The sequence below is a fragment of the Eurosta solidaginis genome, chromosome 3 (genome assembly GCF_040869045.1).
Source record: "Eurosta solidaginis isolate ZX-2024a chromosome 3, ASM4086904v1, whole genome shotgun sequence".
Lineage (NCBI taxonomy): Eukaryota > Metazoa > Arthropoda > Insecta > Diptera > Tephritidae > Eurosta > Eurosta solidaginis.
This window is the reverse complement of record NC_090321.1, coordinates 179863576-179884082: the sequence shown is the minus strand read 5'-3', so window position 1 is coordinate 179884082 and position 20507 is coordinate 179863576. Positions and strand designations below refer to the sequence as shown.

Here is a 20507-nt window from a genome sequence, read left to right as displayed (position 1 = left end):
CGTCAGGGTAATTTTGGGACTATTAGGTGATCATTTGAGGACCTTTCCGGCATCACTTCTGCATGGTTTTCGGTATCCGTTCAGGATCCCGTCGGAATAATTGCGGGACTTTTTCGGGATCATTTGGGGTCCCTTCCGGCATCATTTCTGGATGGTTTTTGGGATTCGTCCGGCATCCCGTCGGGGTCATTTCGGGACTTTTTCTCGACTAATACGGGATCATTTGCGGGCCCTTTCGGCATCATTTCTAGATAGTTGTCGGGATCCGTTCGGGATCCCGTCAGGGTCTTTTCGGAACTATTAGGAGATCATTTGAGGACCTTTCCGGCATCATTTCTGGATAGTTTTCGGGATCCTTTCGGGGTCCCGTCAGGGTCATTTCGGGACTTTTTCGGGATCATTTAAGGATGGTTTTCAGGATTCGTCCGGGAACCCGTCAGGGTAATTTCTGGACTTTTCCGAGACTATTTCGGGATCATTTTGGGACCTTGCCAAGATCATTTCTGGATGGATTTCAGGATCAGTCCGGGATGCCGTCAGGGTCATTTTGGGACTATTAAGTGATCATTTGAGGACCTTTCCGGCATCACTTCTGGATGGTTTTCGGTATCCGTTCAGGATCCCGTCGGAATCATTGCCGGACTTTTTCGGAATCATTTGGGGTCCCTCCCAAGATCATTTCTGGATGGATTGCGGGATCTGTCCGGGATCCCGTCAGGGTCATTTAGGGATGCGTTCGAGATCCCGTTAGGGTCATTTCCGGAATTCTTCGGGACTATATCGGGATCATTTCTGGATGGTTTGTGGGATCCGTTTAGGATCCCTTACGGGTCATTTCGGAACTATTAGGTGATCATTTGAGGACCTTTCCGGCAGCACTTCTGGATGATTTTCGGTATCCGTTCGGGATCCCGTCGGAATCATTGCGGGACTTTTTCGGAATCATTTGGGATCCCTTCCGGCATCATTTCTGGATGGTTTTCGGGATTTGTCCGGGATCCCATCGGGTTATTTCGGGACCTTTTCGGGGGTCGTTTCGTGACTTTTTCTGTATTATTTCGGGATCATTTGGGGACCCTTCCGGCATAATTTCTTGATGGTTTGCCGGATCCATCAGGGTCATTTCGGGACCATTTTGGGATCATTTGGGGACCCTTCCGAGATCATTCTGTATGGTTTTCGCGATCCGTCGTGGATCCCCTCGGAGCAATTTCGGAACTTTCTCTGGAGTATGTCGGGGGTCATTTGGGGACTTTTTCAGGATCATTTGGGGCTCTTCCGGCATAATTTCTGGATGGTTTTCGGGATCCGTCCGGGATCCCGTCGGGGTCATTCCGGGACTTTTTCTCGACTAATACGGGATCATTTGGGGACCCTTTCGGCATCATTTCTGGATAGTTTAAGGGATCCGAACGGGGTCATTTCGGGACTATTTCGGGATCGTTTGGGGGGCTCTTCCGGCATCATTTCTGGATGGTTTTTGGGATTCGTCCGGCATCCCGTCGGGATCATTTCGGGGCTTTTTCGCGACTAATACGGGATCATTTCGGAACCCTTTCGGCATCATTTCCGGATGGTTTTCGGGATCCGTCCGGGATCCCATCAGGGTAATTGCGGGACTATTAGGGGATCATTTGGGGACCTTTCCGGCATCATTTCTGGATAATTTTCGGGATCCGTCCAGGATGCCGACGAGGACATTTCGGGACTATTTCGGGATCATTTGGGATAACTACCGGCATCATTTCTGGATGGTTTTTGGGATTCGTCTGGGATCCCGTCGGGGTCATTTCGGGACTTTTTTCTCGACTAATACGGGATCATTTGGGGGCTGTTCCGGTATAATTTCTGGATGGTTTTCGGGATCCGTCCGGGATTCCGTCGGGGTCATTCCGGATCATTTTCTCGACTAATACGGGATCATTTGGGGACCCTTTCGGCATAATTTCTGGAGAGTTTTCAGGATCCGTCCGGGATCCGGACGGGGTCATTTCGGGACTATTTCGGGATCATTTGGGGTACCTACCGGCATCATTTCTGGATGGTTTTCGGGATTCGTCCGGGATCCCGTCGGGGTCATTTCAGGACTTTTTCGGGATCATTTAGGGTACCTTCCGGCATCATTTCTAGATGGTTTTCTGGATCAGTCCGGGATCCGGTCGGGGTCATTTCGGGACTTTTTCTCGACTAATACGGGATCATTTGGGGACCCTTTCGGCATCATTTCTGGATGGTTTTCGGGATCCGTCCGGGATCCGGTCGGGGTCATTTCGGGACTTTTTCTGGACTAATACGGGATCATTTGGGAACCCTTCCGGCATCATTTCTGGATGGTTTTCGGGATCCGTCCGGGATCCCGTCGGCGTCATTTCGGGACTTTTCGGGATAATTTGGGTTCCCTTCCGGCATCATTTCTGGATGGTTTTCGAGATTCGTCCGGGATCCCAACGTGGTCATTTCAGGACTTTTTCGCCACTAATACGGGATCATTTGGGGACCCTTTCGCCTTCATTTCTGGATGGTTTTCGGGATCCGTCCGGTATCCCGTCAGGGTAATTTCGGCACTATTTGGGGATCATTTGGGAAACTTTCCGGCGTCATTTCTGAATAGTTTCCCGGATCCGTCGGGAATCCCTTCAGGGTGATTTCGGGACTATTAAGGGATCATTTGAGGACCTTTCCGGCATCATTTCTAGATAATTTTCGGGATAAGTCCGGGATCCCGTTGGGGTCATTTCGGGATCATTTGGTGTACCTTTCGGCTTCATTTCTGGATGGTTTTCGGGATCCGTAAGGGACCCCGTCGGGGTCATTTCGTCACTTTTTCTCGACTAATACGGGATCATTTGAGGACCTTTCCGGCATCAGTTCTGAATAGTTTCTGGGATCCCGACGGGGTCATTTCGGAACTATTTCGGGATCATTTTGGGTACCTACCGACATCATTTCTGGATGGTTTTCGGGATCCGTACGGGATCCCGTCAGGGTCATTTCAGGACTCTTTCGGGATCATTTGGGTCCCTTCCGCCATCATTTCTGCATGGTTTTCGGAATCCGTAAGGGATCCCGTCGGGATCATTTGGTGTACCTTTCGACATCATTTCTGGATGGTTTTCGGGATCCGTCCGGAATCAGGTCGGGGTTATTTCAGGACTTTTTCGGAATAATTTTGGGTACCTTCCATCATCATTACTAGATAGTTTTGGGGATCCGTCCGAGATCCCGTCGGGGTCATTTCGGAACTTTTTCGGGATCATTTAAGCATGGTTTTCAGGATTCGTCCGGATCCCGTCAGGGTAATTTGTACTTTTCCGAAACTATTTCAGAATCATTTTGGGCCCTAATTATTCCTGAATGGATTTCGGGATCTGTCCGGGATCCCGGCGGGGTCAGTTAGGGGGCCGTTTGAGATCCCGTCAGGGACATTTCGGTACTTCTTCGGGATCATTTCTGGATGGTTTTCGGGATCCGTCCGGAATTCCGTCGGGGTTATTTCACGACTTTTTCGGAATCATTTTGGGTACCTTCCTTCATCATTTCTAGATAGTTTTGGGGATCCGTCCGGGATCCCGTCGGGGTCATTTAGGGGCTTTTTCGGGGACAATACGGGATCATTTTTGGACCCTTCCGGGATCACTTCTGGATGGATTCGGGATCTGTAAGGGAACCCATCAGGGTAATTTCGGGACTTTTTCGGGACTATTTCGGGATCATTTGGGGACCATTTAGGGGTCATTCCATGACTTTATCTGTATTATTTCGGGATCATTTGAGGACCCTGCCGGCATCAATTCTTGATCGTTTGCCGGATCCATCAGGGTCATTTCGGGACCATGTTGGGATCATTTCTGGATCCGTCCAGGATGCCGTAAGATTCATTTTGAGATTTTTTTGTTAATTTTTCGGGATAGTTTTGAAACCCTTCCGGGATCACATTTGGATCCGTGCGGGATTCCATCGGGGCCATTTTCGGCCTATTTCGGAATCATTTTGGGACCCTTCCGGAATCATTTCTTTATGGTTTTCGCTATCCGTTGTGGATCCCTCGGGGTCATTTCGGAACTTTTTCGGAGCTTTTTCTGGACTATGTCGGGATAATTTAGGAACCCTTCCAGGATGGGTTTTGAGATCCGTCTGGGAGCCCGTCAGGGTAATTTCGGAACTTTTTCGGGACTATTTCGGGATCAATTTGGTACCCTTCAGGGATCATTTCTGTGTGGTTCTCTGTATAAGTCTAGAATCGTGTCGTTGTCATTTCAGGTTTTTTGGGACTACTTCGGGAACTTTTGGAGACACTTACGGGGCGTTTCTGGATGGTTTTCGGGATCCGTCCGCGATAGCGTCGGGGTCATTTCGTGGCTTTTTCTGGATAATTTCGTTATCATTTTGGGATCCTATCAGGTTATCAGCTCATAAAGTTCTTTTTTTTACTCAATTACAAAAATAAAATGCATTAGACAGAAAAAAAATTTTTAAACATATAACTTTATAAGCAGGCTAACGTGAATAGCCCACACATTTCATTATCTCCTTGCGGACGGGGCCGCGGGTAAAGGCTAGTATATTATAAATGGCAAAGTTTGGATGTTTGAATGTTTGGATGTTTGTCCAGACGTTTGTCTTTGTGACTCAATCACGCAAGAACGGCTGGACGGATTTGTATGAAATTTGGCATGCATATAGCCAATAGTCTAGTAGGATCTACTAGCTATATATTTTTCAAAAGGGGCGTGGTCTCCGCCCCCTAGAAACAGTTATAATTTAGTTATTATATTTGTTTGTCTTTGCGACTGAATCACGCCAGAACGGCTTCACGGACATTTTTTAACTAAGGCGAACGGAAATTCGGAGAAGAGGTGTCATTTTTGTAAGGCAAAGGGGCATATCAAAAAGAATTGCTGGAAACTTAAAAAGGCAAAGACTACCAACGGCGTCAATGAAGTTCAGAGCGGCAGTCAGGGTAACTATTGTTTTTCTGCAGCGAGTGATAAAAATTCGTGGGTCATTGATTCTGGAGCTACGTGCCACATCAGTGCAAGGAAAGATGTTTTCAAGTCGTTGGACATTTCAGTGCATGAAAAAGTAACTGTGGCGAATGGGCAGACGGTTTATGCTAGCGGCAAAGGCACGTGTGAAATGACTTTGTATAACAGTAGCGGACAAAAGCATTTGGTCAAAGTGGAGGGAGTGTTATTCATACCTTCATTTCATGTAAACCTGATATCTGTAAACAAATTACTACAAAAAGGGCTCAAAGTTATGTTCAAAAAGTCATCATGTATTATTAGTACTCAAAATGGAAAAGAAATCTCGGTTGCTGTTCTTGAAGATGGTTTGTTTCGATTAAAGCATCAAGTTGAGGAAGTTTTAGTGGTCTCTCAGTGCGAGTTACAAGATTGTCAACATTACTGGCACAAGGTATTTGGTCATCGTGATATTGATGCCTTGAAATTCATGCAGAAAGAATGTCTGGTAAGTGATCTAAAATTAATTAATTGCGGTGTTAAGAAAACTTGCAGCGTTTGTATGGGAAACAAAATGGCGAGAAATCCATTCCCAAACTCTTGTATTAAATCAAGTTCTGTTATGGACTTTGTACATACAGATGTATGTGGACCAATGGAAACTATTACGCCGGGGAAAAAGAGGTATTTCCTTACATTCATTGACGATTACAGTCGTTATACTGTCGTTTATTTGCTCCAAAATAAAGCAGAGGTTTTTGAACTAGTAATGAACAAATTTTCAAAATATCCTAAGATTATCAGATCAGACAATGGAGGGGAGTTTCGCGCAAAAGTTGTGGAGAATTTTTTAGATTTAAAAGGTATTCAGCGTCAGTACACGGTGCCTTACTCTCCACAACAGAATGGTGTTGCTGAGAGGAAAAACAGGACACTGGTAGAAATGGCGAAATGATTGCTAAGTGAAGCGAAGTTAGCAAATTTGTTTTGGGGTGAAGCCATTAATACAGCGAACTATTTGCAAAATCGCTTGGTAACAAGTGCTACGAAATGCACGCCTTATGAAAGATGGGAAGGTGGAGTCCCTAGTATAAAACATTTAAAAGTTTTTGGCACGCAGGCATATGTTTTAATCCCGAAAGAAAAACGTAAGTAATGGGATAGTAAGTCAGATTTACTTACTTTCGTAGGATATGATGACCATGCTAAGGGCTACAGGTTCGTGGATATAAATACAAAGAGAATAACATTGAGCATGGATGCTAAATTTGTAGAGAATTCGAATAAGTTGAGGCCCATTTTTAAAGATTTTGAAGAAGAAGTAGCTGTTGATAATTTAAGTCCGCCAAATCGTAAAATTGAAGAATGCAGAAAAGGTAAACATCAAGATAATCAAGCACCAAGTAGTCATTCTGAAGATGAAAATTCATTTCGAAGTTTAGATGAACGAACCGATTTTGAAAGTGATGTGGAAGATGCAGGTGATATGGCAAATTCGAAAGATGTTAGTATAGAGAAAGACAATACAGAGGATGACCCGTTATGCCAATTAGACAATTTACCTAGTGCGGAAGAAAATTCAGTACGCAGATCGACACAGTCAACAAAAGGAAAAATTCCAGCGCGTTTCACTTACAATGTTAGTGATTTTATTGTAGAACCTAAAACATATAAAGATGCAATAGAGTCCTCGCAGCGAGAAGAGTGGGTTAGAGCAATGAAAGAGGAATATTTATCCCTCATATCATCAAATACATGGGAATTAGTAGTACCACCTCCAAAGGCAAATATAGTAAGCTGCAAATGGACGTACAAAATAAAACGAGATGAAAACGGCAAAATTAGCCGATATAAAGCACGTCTTGTAGCAAGGGGGTTTAACCAAAAATACGGCTATGATTACGATGAAGTTTTTGCACCAGTTGTAAGGCAGGCAACATTTAGGATTTTGTTGAGCGTTGCTGGTATAAAACGAATGAATGTGGTTCATATTGATGTGAAGTCAGCATTTTTAAATAGTGCTTTGGAAGAGACAATTTTTATGCAACAACCACAGGGATTTGAGAAAGAGAATGGTAATTTTGTATGTAAATTAAAGAAAAGTTTATATGGTATTAAACAAGCGGCAAATATTTGGAATAAAACTTTGCATGAAGTACTTATATCAGGAGGATTTATTCAGAGTAAAGCAGACGTATGCTTGTATACAAAATGCACCAACGAGGGAGGATTAATATATGTATGTCTTAATATACGTTGATGACATTTTAATTGCAAGTTTCGATAAAAATAATATTGAAAATGTTGAAAAATTACTAAGGAAACATTTTGAAATTAACAGTCTTGGAGAAGTTAGACATTATCTAGGCATGGAGGTGTTCAAGGATGAAAATAGTAACTTTTGCATACGCCAAAGGAAATATATCGAAGAGATGTTAAATAAATTTGGTCTTAAAGATGCTAAAAGTTCTCATTATCCTTTAGATCCTGGGTATGGGAAAACGACATCTGAACCCTTATTATCTAATACTGAATATCAGCGTTTAATTGGTTCCTTATTATATATAAGTGTAAACACAAGACTTGATATTGCAGCAAGTGTATCTATATTGGCAAGGAAAGTAAGCAATCCTACTCAAGAAGACTGGAACGAAACAAAACGAGTGCTGAAGTATTTAAAGGGTACAATGAATTTTTATTTGCGATTGAGTTGTACGACTGATAAACGTGATACCCTTATTGGCTACGCCGCACTATGGTTCAAAATCGAAATATTGAGGAATTAAAGCCAATTATCGACTTTTGATTTTCCCAAAAAAAATAATTACCTTTTATTACACATTACTGTAGTAAATAAAAAATTAAAAAAATAATGTCAGCTGGCTACCACTTGTTTGTCAGTAAGCTTTCAAAGTCTTGGTTTTGATTTTTGTATTCCTAAAAAAGAATTTATTCAAATTATATAAAAATCTCAAGTGGTGATAAAAAGCTAATGAATTTGAATAAAGTGTGTTTATAAAATGGAAAATATTAATAAAGGTATGTAAAATCAGGAACAACAAACTTTTCTGAAACAATAATAATCTTTAATATATTTTTGAGTTTAAATAAGCCGTGTTGTGTTTTGATTTTTGTGAGTTATTTCTGTGTTAAATAGAATATAACTAAGTTGGATCAAATAGGATCAATATAAATTATATAGGTAATTTCAGCTAATAGTGTCCTCTTTAATGCAAATGTTATTTTATCTGCAAGAGTTTGCAAGCGAGGCTACAATTTTTCAGAGCAAGGTGTAGTCAAAAATGGCGAAATTTTCAAAGTTTGGATTGATAATAAAAAAGATTTTGTTGCGGTGTTCGATTGCGTTGTTGGGAGATTGAAAAACAGCTATGGGGAGGAAGAAATTGAATCAATAAAAAACAAGGTTAAAATTTTTTGTAGAAACGCCAATAGAAGGTGGAAGAAAAACAGTCGAAGTGGTTAGAGTGCGAGGCAGAACTTCTCAAAACCGTTACTGCAAAGCCTCGAGGCCGACCAAAACTCCAATATGATATGGTTTTCGAAAGGCAGAAAAGAAAAATAGCGTCTACAGTGTCATTAGAACAAGAACGCAAATTAAATGCATTGCTTCATGCTGCTTCGATTTCGGCGAAACCCTCAAAAGAAAAATATCTTCATTATGTTTTCAATGCAGTGAACAAATCTCCTTGTAGGCCAAGTAAGATAAAAAAATTAATTGATTCGAAGGTTGTGCATCCAATACCTTTGTCTCCTGGGGATGCTATGGCTTTTCTCTTGGAGAATAATTTCACAAAACAACAATATAACAACATTCGACAACTTAGCAAGTCTCGTAATTGCGATATTTATCCCCACTATAATAAGTTGTTGGAATATAAGTCACAATGCCGACCGAATGGAATACAAATAACAGAAACTACAGCAGTTGTCCCATTACAAAATTTACTCAACCATACCGTCAAACGAATTTTGTTACTCCAAGAAGACGTTCTGCTCAAGTTTAAAGGAGATAATACACTTTATTTTAAGCTATTGGTTTGATGGCTCTAGTGGACATAGCCAATTTAAGCAAAATTTTTTGAAAATACTCACGAGTCATTTGAACAATCGTTGTTTCTGACGTCAATAATTCCCTTAAAATTAGTAAAATGAGTCAAATGATACAAGATTTGATATAAACTATAGTCTTAACATGACTCTTATCGATGGAAAAGTTTTAAACGTTTTAACTGATACGAAATCTACCCAAGTTTGTGCAATATGCGGTGCTGGACCAAAAATGTCAATGTCAGTTAAGGACTTCAAATCTCCATGTTTTGAACCTAGATCGGATAGTTTGCAGTATGGTATAAGTCCATTGCATGCATGGATTCGTTGCTTTGAATTAATCCTTCATCTTTCTTACATACTTGATCCGAAAATATGGCAAGTAAGAAGCAAAGAACATAAAGAGCAAATAGAAAAAAAGAAGCGGGAAATTCAAAAACATTTCTGGGACGAAATGGGTCTATATGTCGACAAACCCAAGACAAACGGAAGTGGTAATACCAACGACGGTAACACAGCGAGAAGGGCATTCTCAAACGCAGAATTGTTTGCTTCACTTACTAAAATAGATTTAAGTTTTTTAAAACGCTTATACGAGTATTATATACTCGTAGCAATATCGTGTGAATACGAAGTAAATACCCAGCTATTTCAGAGCTACTGTGAGGAAACAGCAAAATTGTATTTTCAGCTTTACGATTGGAATCCGATGACACCAGCACTTCATAAACAGTTAGTGCACTCTTCGCAAATATTGGAGTTGGCGATATTGGAGTAGGCGAAAACGCGTCGGAAGCGCGTAACAAAATTTATAAAAGTGATCGTATCGGACATGCCAGGAAAGATTTAAGAGTGCACAATATCCGAAACACCGAAAACATCCTCCGGCAGAGCTATGGACTCTTCTGATCAACTATTATCTTCGTTACGGAAAAACAATAAAGCCAAACAAAAATTGTCTCCTCCACCTGCAGTAGTCTCCCTTTTAAAAATGCCTGACATCTCTAATGAATGTGAATTACTTTCTACCTCAAAAGTGGCACTAAGCGAGACTCACTACGAATCTGAGGAGGACCTTTATGAATCTCTTTATTCACTCGAACTTAAAACTGATCATTCTTTTGATAATTGTAACGGTAAGATTTTAAAAACACATTTCAAATAAACAAACTTTAAAGTAATATAATTTCAGATATAGATGTTCCTGATGCAGAGTCGCACTTCTTTTAGGTTTTGATTTTGTGTTTTTTCGAGTTCAATAAATATTGTTTATATCGAAATATATAAAAAACTATCCTGTTTGAAATTAAATTTAGATTTATAGTTTCCACTTTGTATGGCAGCAGTAGTGAAAAATGGGCGTGGCCCGCCCCTTTTTCCCACAAGACGTTATTTTCATTATAAATACCCCATGCAAAATTTTAGACCGATAGCTTAACCCCAACTATTTTATTCCTCAAAAATTCAATTTTGAACCAATGTGCGCCGATGCAAACTGGGCTGAGGATAGAAAGGACCGCAAGTCGAATTCAGGATATATTTTTCAATTAAATGGTGGCGCTATAAGTTGGTCTTGTAAGAAGCAAACATGCGTTTCTCTGTCATCTACAGAAGCCGAGTTCGTTGCATTGTCCGAAGCATGTAAAGAAGCTGTGTGGATGCGGAAGCTGCTTGCAGATTTTAATATAGAACAAATTTCACCTACCGTTATTTTTGAAGATAATCAAAGTTGCCTGAATTTAATCAAAGAAGAGAAGCTTAGCAATCGTTCCAAACATATCGATACCAAAGTTCAGTTCGTAAAGGATCATGTTAATAAAAATAACATAAAATGTATATATTGTCCAACTGAGGAAATGGTAGCTGATATGCTGACAAAACCATTGCCAGCAGCAAAATTAAGCACTCTTCGTTCAGCCGCAGGAATAGTATTTAATTGAGGAAGGGTGTTAGAGATATCAATTTAATACTGTAACATACTTTGTTATATTTTCACTGTAAAAACAATTTATAATAGCAATTAATCTAATCGAGTTATTTCTGTCATCTACATAAAATATTTTTTCATTCTGTAAGAAGTTTTGTTGCAATAAAGTCTTTTATAAAATCCTAGTCTTTTTTCTTACTGCGCATATACGTTTGCAATAAAATTGACGATAAATTTTCAATGGCATTTAAGGCGAGAGATTGTAGAAGTGGATTCATGAGGTGTGGACAGTTCAATATTACCCATGCCTGCACAATCCCGGCACAATCCCATTTGACTGCTCAAGCATACGGAGACGTTACCGGCATTCTCAAGTACCTTAACAAGTTCGATTGTATCTTGCTGTCCTCAGTTTGGTTCAAAATTCTGACTACCATTAATGAAAGAAACGTGGTCCTCCAAGCTAGAGACGCCACCGTAGATGTTCAGGTCCGACATCTAGATGTCTTATTAACTGATTTGAAGTTGATCAGCAACCAATGGGAAAAAAACTTAAACGAATGCAAAACAGTTGCTATTCAATTGAACATCTCGCCGGACATTCGAAAGAGAAAACCGAAAAGAAGTTCTGATGATAATTTGAATGAGACGATTATGGCTTATTCAAAGTCTGATTTTAAAAACAATACATTCCTGGTGATAGTTGATTTGGTAATCACTGGCACTGACTGACTGACTGAACGATTTGCAGCTATGAGAAATTTGAACGAGGCGTTTACCTTTTTGTGGCAATTTGAAGACATGGATGAAACTACGGTTCGGGCGAGCGCAGCAAAATTTGTCGAAAAATACAAGTCGGACATTTGTCAAAGCTTAGAATGCGAAATAATTCACTTGAAACACATTTACCAAGCAAATTTTGATAAAGGTCTGTCACCATTGGAATTGCTAAATACCGTCTATGTTCAAAACCTGTACACAAATTTCCCCAACATTTGTGTTGCTTTCAGGGACGGAAAATAATAATTATTTTTTTTTCGGAGTCGAAAAAGTCCTGGTCAAAAAATTGTCCTAGGTGAAAATGTTTGAGTTCCCAGGTATCCCTATAGCAATAACATGTCGAATTATGCATCCTTTTTATGTTTCGAACTTTTTCCATAAAAGTCCACATATAAAAGTAAAATCTGTATTTTTATTTTTTGAGTCCGATAGAACTAGTTAAACTCGGACTTTTAAAAATAAAAGTCCCGAAATAAAAGTTAAATCAATACTTTCATTTTTTAAGGCCGAAATAAAAGGCCCGCTTGATAGCAAAGAAACGGCTTATCCGAATTAAAAAAAAAAATTATTTCGGATAAGCCGTTTCTTTGTTATCAAGCGGCCCTTTTATTTCGGCCTTAAAAATAAAAGTCTTGATTTAACTTTTATTTCGGGACTTTTATTTTTAAAAGTCCGAGTTTAACTAGTTCTATCGGACTCAAAAAATAAAAATCCGAAAATAATTTTTATCTTGATCCAAATATATTTAAAGTCCAAAATTGATAGTTTTGCAAGGACTTATATTATAAAAGGAATAACAGTTCCAGCCCCTGGTTGCTTTACGTATCTTTTGCACTATACCTGTCACTGTAGCTACGTTCCTTCAGCGTCCTTTCAAGAATCAAAAACTTTTATAGATCGTGTTTATCTAAAGAGCGAGTTTTAGGACTTTCCAAGCTTTGTGTTGAATCCGTTTTTGCAAGACAATTAAATTTTGATATTATTATAAAAATTTTTTCAGCGCAAAAAGTAAGAAAAGCCACTCTTTTATATCTGAACCTTCTATAAAGAATAATTAAAATTTATAATCATTAAATTTATCAGAAATGTATTAAGATGGTACCACATAACTAGAAAAGATTATTTGAAACAATATGTGGCTGCTAGAAGAAAATTTTATTTCTATGCTACAATAAAATAGTATAAATAGTAAATATTCTGTGTTAATTTTATGTTTAGGTCTTAGTCCAAAAATCAATTAGTTGATGTGGCAAACATTTTTTTTGATGTAATCCACCAATAATGATTCATAAATGAGACGTCATTAATTCAAATTAATAAAATGTATTAGGGGATTTTTTATAGGGGGCCCGTAAAGTTTTTAGTCCCGGGCCCAGATTTTCTCTCTACGGCCCTGCAAGAAACCTTAAAGTGGCACAAATATTGAAAATATTTGGGATTGATAACCTATTTTTACGGGCGCGCAAACTGCCTAGGCATTCCTTCTACTTCTGTTAAGACATACTCTGAAATCAATTTTTTTATTCAACTTTTTTTTACTTTTAGTATGTCAAGTACTTACAGTGTAGAGTTTCATCATTTTCATTCATTTTGAAAGTAGACTCTCAGAGATGCATCCGAGACGAAGTTTGGGATGTCACAAGTGTTGCAATACATATCACTAGGTAACCCTACGACACTATTTGGTTTCCTCCGTTTTTTGGAAAAAAACGAAAAGGCTTTACAGTGACGTTAGAGGGCCACAAAGCAGTATTATCGTTATTGATAGTGAGAGTATTTGACACGAGTGGTTGCGTATTAAATGCAAGTGTAGAAGTAGAAATTGTAGATGCCAATGTACAGGTAGAAGTAGAAATGTTATTAGTGAGAGACTTTGATGATTGTGTTTGTTCATTTGTATGTGTAGGTGTGGATGGATGTTGAGAGATTAAAACAGTAGATTGATTACTTGAGAAAGCGTTTAGCATATCTGATTCGTTAGAATAAGTAGATGTAGACGAAGAAGAAAATGTAGGCAGAGCACGACTATTGTTGGAAGAAAGACCGTTTGATATTTGCAGAGGATTTGATTGCAAACTGGCGACACATGAGTTGTTGTTGTGTATGATAGGACTAGACGGGGGAGTTGACGCATTATTTTTGTTGTTGACATTCGGAGAACTTTCAGCAACGTTCAGATTGTTGTTGGATGATTGCAACGAGTTCATTAACAATTCTTTGAGATAATCAAATTGTTTTGAAAAATTAAAAAATTTGTTATCAATAGCACTTGAGAAGAGTTCAAAACCAAGTTTTTGAGCAGATAGCACAGAGTCAAGTGATTTGCAGAGCTCATCCGGCATATTAACGCACTTCTCACACAAGTAGAGCAAGTGACGATTAGATTTGATTACTCTCACATCATAATCCGATATATTTTTGCAACATGCACGATGAAATAATCTTTTGCAAAAACCATTACACGGCACGATATTAGAGTAAGATTTCGAAAAGCATTTATTGCACTTGGCACAACAATCGTCCATTATGACAAAATAAAATAGAAAGTAAACAAAATAAAACGAGAGAGCGGTAAGAAACACGTCCGCACACAGCTTCCCATTTCGTCGCAATTTGACAGCTTCTTGCAGCAGAAGTCTATTCTCTTTAGAGAGGCTTTCATAAATATGAAAAAAACCCTCACAACCAAGAGGATTTAGGGGAATAGCCGACTTTGTTCTTTTCCGATGCTCACGAAAAGCTCGCAGGGTCCGGTTACGGTCGAGAGGCGAGTGAAATTTTATAATAATAGCACTATTTGGATTTGAAGGTTTTGTGCGAAAAATATCTCTTATTTGAGGATAATGGAAGTCGATAGATTTACACAACAGGTTAAATACACGTTTTAAGTCTTCAAGATACGGGACGCCGAAAGCAACCGCATCAGCGGAGATATCCGGCGCAGCACTCTGTTCAATGACACCAGCTAACATATTTTTCATGCATGCTATGTCCTCTTCAAATTTCATCGCATTGGCTTCCAAAACAGAGATTCGAGCGGTCGATTCAGCAATCGTAGCATTAAGCACTGATATTTCTTCCTCCATTCGCTTAGAAAGCTTATTTTTCACCTCAGACAACCTATTCGCTACACTTTGAATTAAAGGCCGCAATTGTTCGAACTTGCTTGAGTTTACATCCTTTGTATCCAACAGTTTTAAGACTAATTGTGAAGTTGATGTTATTTATACTGATTTTAGTAAAGTATTTGATAAAGTTTCTCATTCCATACTTTTATTCAAACTTAATCGGTTAGGATTTCCTCCATTGTTCCTCTCTTGGGTTTCTTCTTATTTGAAGGAAAGAAAACAAACAGTTATATTTAATAATTGCTGGTCTCGGTTCATAAACGTAACTCCTGGTGTTCCACAGTTTTGGTCCAGTTTTGTTCCTGTTGTTCATTAATGACCTTCCAAGTGTTTTGAAGTGTTGCAAGCCGTTGATGTACGCTGATGATGTCAACCTGGTAATGCCTATCAAGGGGATCTGAATAGTATAGTTTTTAAATATTTTTTTAATGTAAACGCCATGTCACTAAACCTCCCTAGGTGTAAGTTCATGTGTTTTACAAGGAAGTCCTTCCATTCCCAAGATTATGCCATTGGCGATTATTTAAGACTAACTCTATTGATCTAGGCGTTACAATAGACCGAAAACTGAATTTTAAATTCCATATTGAATCTTGCATGAATAGGGCTAAAGGTACTTAAACGTTGGTCTAAGGAATTCAATGACACATACGTTGCAAAAACTGTTTGTATATCATTGGTCAGGCCTATTCTCGAATACGCTTAAATAATTTGGAATCCACGTTATTAGGTTCATTCCGACAAGCTGGAATCGGTCCCGAAACAATTTTTGTTTTTTGCTTTAAAACACTTAACATAGGATATTTCCAAAAGAACGCTAAACCGTGGTAATACTGGACAACCCTCTATTTTAAATATGAAAGTACTAGTTATTGGAAACTTGTTTGCAAAATTGTGATTTGATCATTGTCTTTATATGTACATATGTACTCAAATTTATTCTGTATAAATTTTATTATGTATAAATTTTATTCTGTATAAATTGTGTCTACTATTAATTTCCTCTATTGTTCTCAATTTCATAAATTTACGTGTGGGCAAAAAGCTCCCTCATGAGTATTTTGGGCGAGGTCGTTTGGAGATACTTACAAGAATTCATTTACAACATTTTAAACTTCTGCTCAAGTTTTGAATTCGAAATTATCAAGCGTTTAATTAAATACGGTTTAATATTATTTTAAAATTGATGACTGCATATGTTATTTATATCGTCCATTATATCTTTAAATTTTCTGTATAATTGTTTGATTTGTAGACTGATAAATAAAATTAAATAAATAAGATGTGCGACTTAAAAATTTAAACTTTTTCTACTTAAGACTATTTTGCATAGACATATATTATGTGGGTATTAACAACAAAAAGGATTCAAATAATACAATAAGGCGGCTCATTGCTGATCTTCTACATCCATATCTGCATCCATTGTATTTGTTCTTCTAAACGCGTAACAACTTCGTTATACGAAAAATTGTACTTATCCTTGAATATGTGAACCAGCCACTCAGGCATTAAGGCATTGGCAAATAGCGTAGAGTACTGTAAATATAAAAAAAGGTTATACATTTTATGTACGAAGTAAAGATGCCTCAAGCTTATTAAAACTGGCAATTGGAAGAACGAATCCCTGGACAAGGATCTACGGCAGTTATATTGAAAAGTTCTGAGAAGATTGAAGGGGAATTGAATCGGATCCTGTAACTATATGGATCTAAGTAAATGACGCCTTTCTGCTTTATCTCCATTTTAAGTGGCACTATTAACTCATAAATATATTTTTTGGGAACAGTTAAGCTAGTTCAGAGTAGTTTGTTCCTGAAGTGGTTTTTATTGTAACTTAAAAAGCACTCCCAAGAATTAGAGGTGTAGGTAACCTATGATCTAGCCGATGCTTAAAAGCCAAGGGAAAGAGGGATTCAAATATTTAGCACATGTCTTCAACCTGTCTCTTTCCACCTTTGTCATTCCCGAAAAATGGAAAATTGCCAAGGTGGTCCCGCTACTAGAGCCTGGGAAACCAACTAACATAGGAGAGTCATATCGCCCGATATCACTCCTATAGCCAGTAGCCAAGATGCTTGAAGCCATTTTGCTCCCCTGCTTCAAAGCCAATTTGCAGCTAGCCTGTCATCAGCATGGCTTCAGAAAACTCCATAGCACCACCACCGCGCTAAATGCCATTGGCACCCAGATAAAATGCGGTTTAAAACCCCACCATAGAACAGTACTCGTTGCGCTAGACCTATCAAAAGCTTTTGATACGGTCAACCATGGCACGATACTGCAAAACCTGGAAGGGTATACCCTTCCCCCATGTCTTAAGAGGTGGACCGAAAATTATCTGGGTGGTCGGCAGGCATCGGTGCAATTTAGAAACGAAACACCAAAACCAAGAAGAATTAAACAAGGTGTGCCACTGGGTGGTGTCCTATCCCCACTTTTGTTTAATTTCTACATATCTAAGCTACCTTCGCCACCAGAAGGAGTTACCATCGTTTCCTACGCTGATGACTGCACAATAATGGCCACAGGCCCAGGCCCACAGATCGATGAGCTTTGCAACAGAATAAACGGATGATACCTCCCTGATCTCTCCAGTTTTTTCGCCTCGCGAAACCTGGCATTATCACCAACTAAATCCTTCGAGACCTTATTTACAACATGGACGTCAAAATGTCGATGGCACTACGCTACCGACTGTCCTACACCCCAAAATCTTGGGTGTGACGTTTGATCATGATCTACATTTTGGTGAGCATACAGCCGCAATTGTACCGAAAATCCAGAGCCGTAATAAAATCCTCAAATCCCTTGCTGGCAGTACTTGGGGGAAAGAAAAAGAAACCCTCATTACCACATATAAAGCAATTGGCCAGCCGATTGCATGCTACGCGTCCCCTATATGGTCGCCAAGCCTAAAAACTACTCACTGGAAGAAGCTACAGGCCTGCCAAAATACTGCTCTCACAACCGCCTAGGAGCTCAAGGAGTCATCTCCGTAAGCATTATGAGGAAATACGGCGCCTGAGAATTCCGCCGTAAGGGGCAAAAAAACACAAGCAGGTCCTCAGTGAACTCCACAAACAGGCGTCGGACCTTTATGCCAGAAATTGCCCGGTGAATCCAGTACTCAAAGAACATTTCCCAAAACTTGCGGAAGAGGAACGCACACTCCCTAGGGAAACGCGAGTCACTCTAGCTCAACTTCGTTCTGGATACTGCAACAGGCTAAACTCCTACCTATCCAGAATCAACCCCCACATACAAAATGTATGCCCTGCTGACACCAACCATCTCCTTAATTGTAATGTGGAACCAACGCCTCTAACACCCCTTTCATTATGGTCCACCCCTGTTGAAACAGCAAGTTTCCTTGGACTACCGTTAGAGGATATTGATGACAATTTGTGATCGGTCGCTCCTATTAGGTGGGGCGAAGCACTGCTACAACCACAACAACAAGCCATGGAATATTCTAAATCATCTAAAGCAGTAGACTCGTCCCTGAATGCCTCACAAATTGAAACTGGCGAAGGTGGTACCGCTACTCAAGCTTGGGAAACCAGCTAACGTAGGAGTTTCATAACGTCCGAACTCTCTCCTATCGCCAGTAGTAATTTCATCATAAGCCTGCGACTTGCCAATCATCAGCATGGCTTTCGAAAATTGCTTACCACCACTGCTCTAAATGACAACAACACACAAATAAATTGCGAAATGAACCAAGACCCCATTATAAAACAGTACTAGTAGCGCTAGACTTATCAAGACCTTTGACACGTCAATCACAGAACGTTGGCTCTAGACTTTGAAGTGTCTACTCAATCTAAAAGGTGGACTGCAAATTATCTGTGTGGTCGGCGGGCATTGGTGCAGTTCAGGAAGGTAACATCAAAACCTGCAAGAATTAAACCAAATCCTCAACGGTCTTGTTTACAACGTGTATGCGGCAAATTTCGGCAATATTGGATACCCATGTCGATGGTATTACGTTACCCACTGGCCTACACACAATAATACTGGGTGTGACGTTGGATCAGGACCTACAACCTTAACAAATTCTCAAGTACCTTGCCGGCAGCAAACAACAACTAAAATCACCAACCATCTTTTCAATTACAATGTGGAACTAACGCCTCTTACACCCTTATCTCTTAACAAATTTCTTCGAACTCCAAGTTTCCCATAAAAGGATATTGATGTGTGAGTGATCGCAACTTTTGGATTGGGCGAAGCACTGCTACAACCACAATAAAGTTAGTGGTCCGGGAGTCCTTTCCGGATATGAATTCGCTAAGCTCAGGTACAAGGCCAACTGCCGAGTGAACCCATTTTGCACCACTCGAATCTTAGGGCATGTGTGTTTTAGTTGCCTTTTACGACTGGAAAGTTCTACCATGGGAATGTAGTGAGGCCCTTAGCCCGGTGGTGACCAGAAGGTTCGATCAGGGCAATTCAGAACGTTCGCTTGAAATTCGGTGAACCGAAGTCATATCCGACAAAAGACCTAAAATATTAAAAAAGTGAAATCTGGGTGGGGTCTGCCTTTCTTATTTTAATATGATTAGTTTTATAAGGGATCAAAGGACAGATAATTTTTTAAAAAACATTAAACAGGATATACATATTTGGAAGAGCCAAGGGTTCGAACTTCAAAAAATCTATTGCCCAGAAAAAGGTTAAATAAAAAGGTTAATAAATAAAGTGCCTTTTGTGTGTTTTCATACACTTCACCAAGTTTGGGCATCATTTTATATTGCTTTATATAGTATATAAGTTCAATAACAGAATAATGATTAATGCCATTATAACCGGTAACTTTTGGCTTTGAGTGCAACTTATGGAAAACTTCATTCAGCTTATGCTTATATTTAGAAAAAGTATTTAAAATGTCATCAGCGGACATATCATTCATTGATCTGTTATAAAGCGAAATTCTAAATTTAATATTCATTGTCATAATATGATAAATAATCAAATATATGTACTACTCACAATATTTCAACATGATTTCAACCTTTTTTGGCCCTTCTATTAAATCTTTGAACTCCAATCAGTGTATTTTGTGTGCTTAAATTATTTAAAAAATTGTGTTAAAGTTTGTGGTGTGGTGAAAGTGACCTACTAGAAATTTGTGAAGCTCCGCTGCTTTGCACTGAAGTTCGCGCAAGCAACATCTTTATTTTTCAATAAATATTTGGTTCAGGGGGCTTAAAAGTAGGTTAGGTTAGGTTGGGGTGGCTGCCCGAGGGCACACTTAGGCCAGTAGTACTAGGCCCGTTGTGATACCACGAAAAACACCGTTACCTCTCCTCTTCGAACCATTTTGAGGACCTGATGAAATCTACCAGGTCCTTGACGTCATGCTCCACAACCTGACTCATAGTATCAAGAAATGGAGCTCCCAGAAAGCGCTGCCGTGCTCCGCTTAGCGCTGGGCAGTTGCAAATGAGGTGAACCACCGTTTCCTCCTCCTCATCTTCTTTACAACTCCTACAGCAACGACGATAAGGCGCTCCTAGCCTTTCTGCATGCCTACCTATGAGGCAATGACCCGTTAGTGCCCCTACAAGTGTGGAAATTGTATCCCTTCTTAGGTTGTAAACGTGACGGGACCTTTTAGGATCCCATTTAGGCCAG

At 39.5% G+C, this 20507-nt stretch overlaps 1 protein-coding gene across 1 annotated transcript in view; it reads left to right on the top strand.

The window, feature by feature from the left end:
- Positions 1-5256: 5256 nt before the first annotated feature.
- Positions 5257-20507, top strand: part of BBS4 (Bardet-Biedl syndrome 4) — a 174554-nt gene continuing 159303 nt past the window's right edge. The window contains exon 1 of the mRNA XM_067777827.1: positions 5257-5472. Within this exon, the coding sequence (XP_067633928.1) occupies positions 5260-5472 (213 nt within the window). The 5' untranslated portion in view covers positions 5257-5259. The remainder of the gene's footprint in view (positions 5473-20507) is intronic.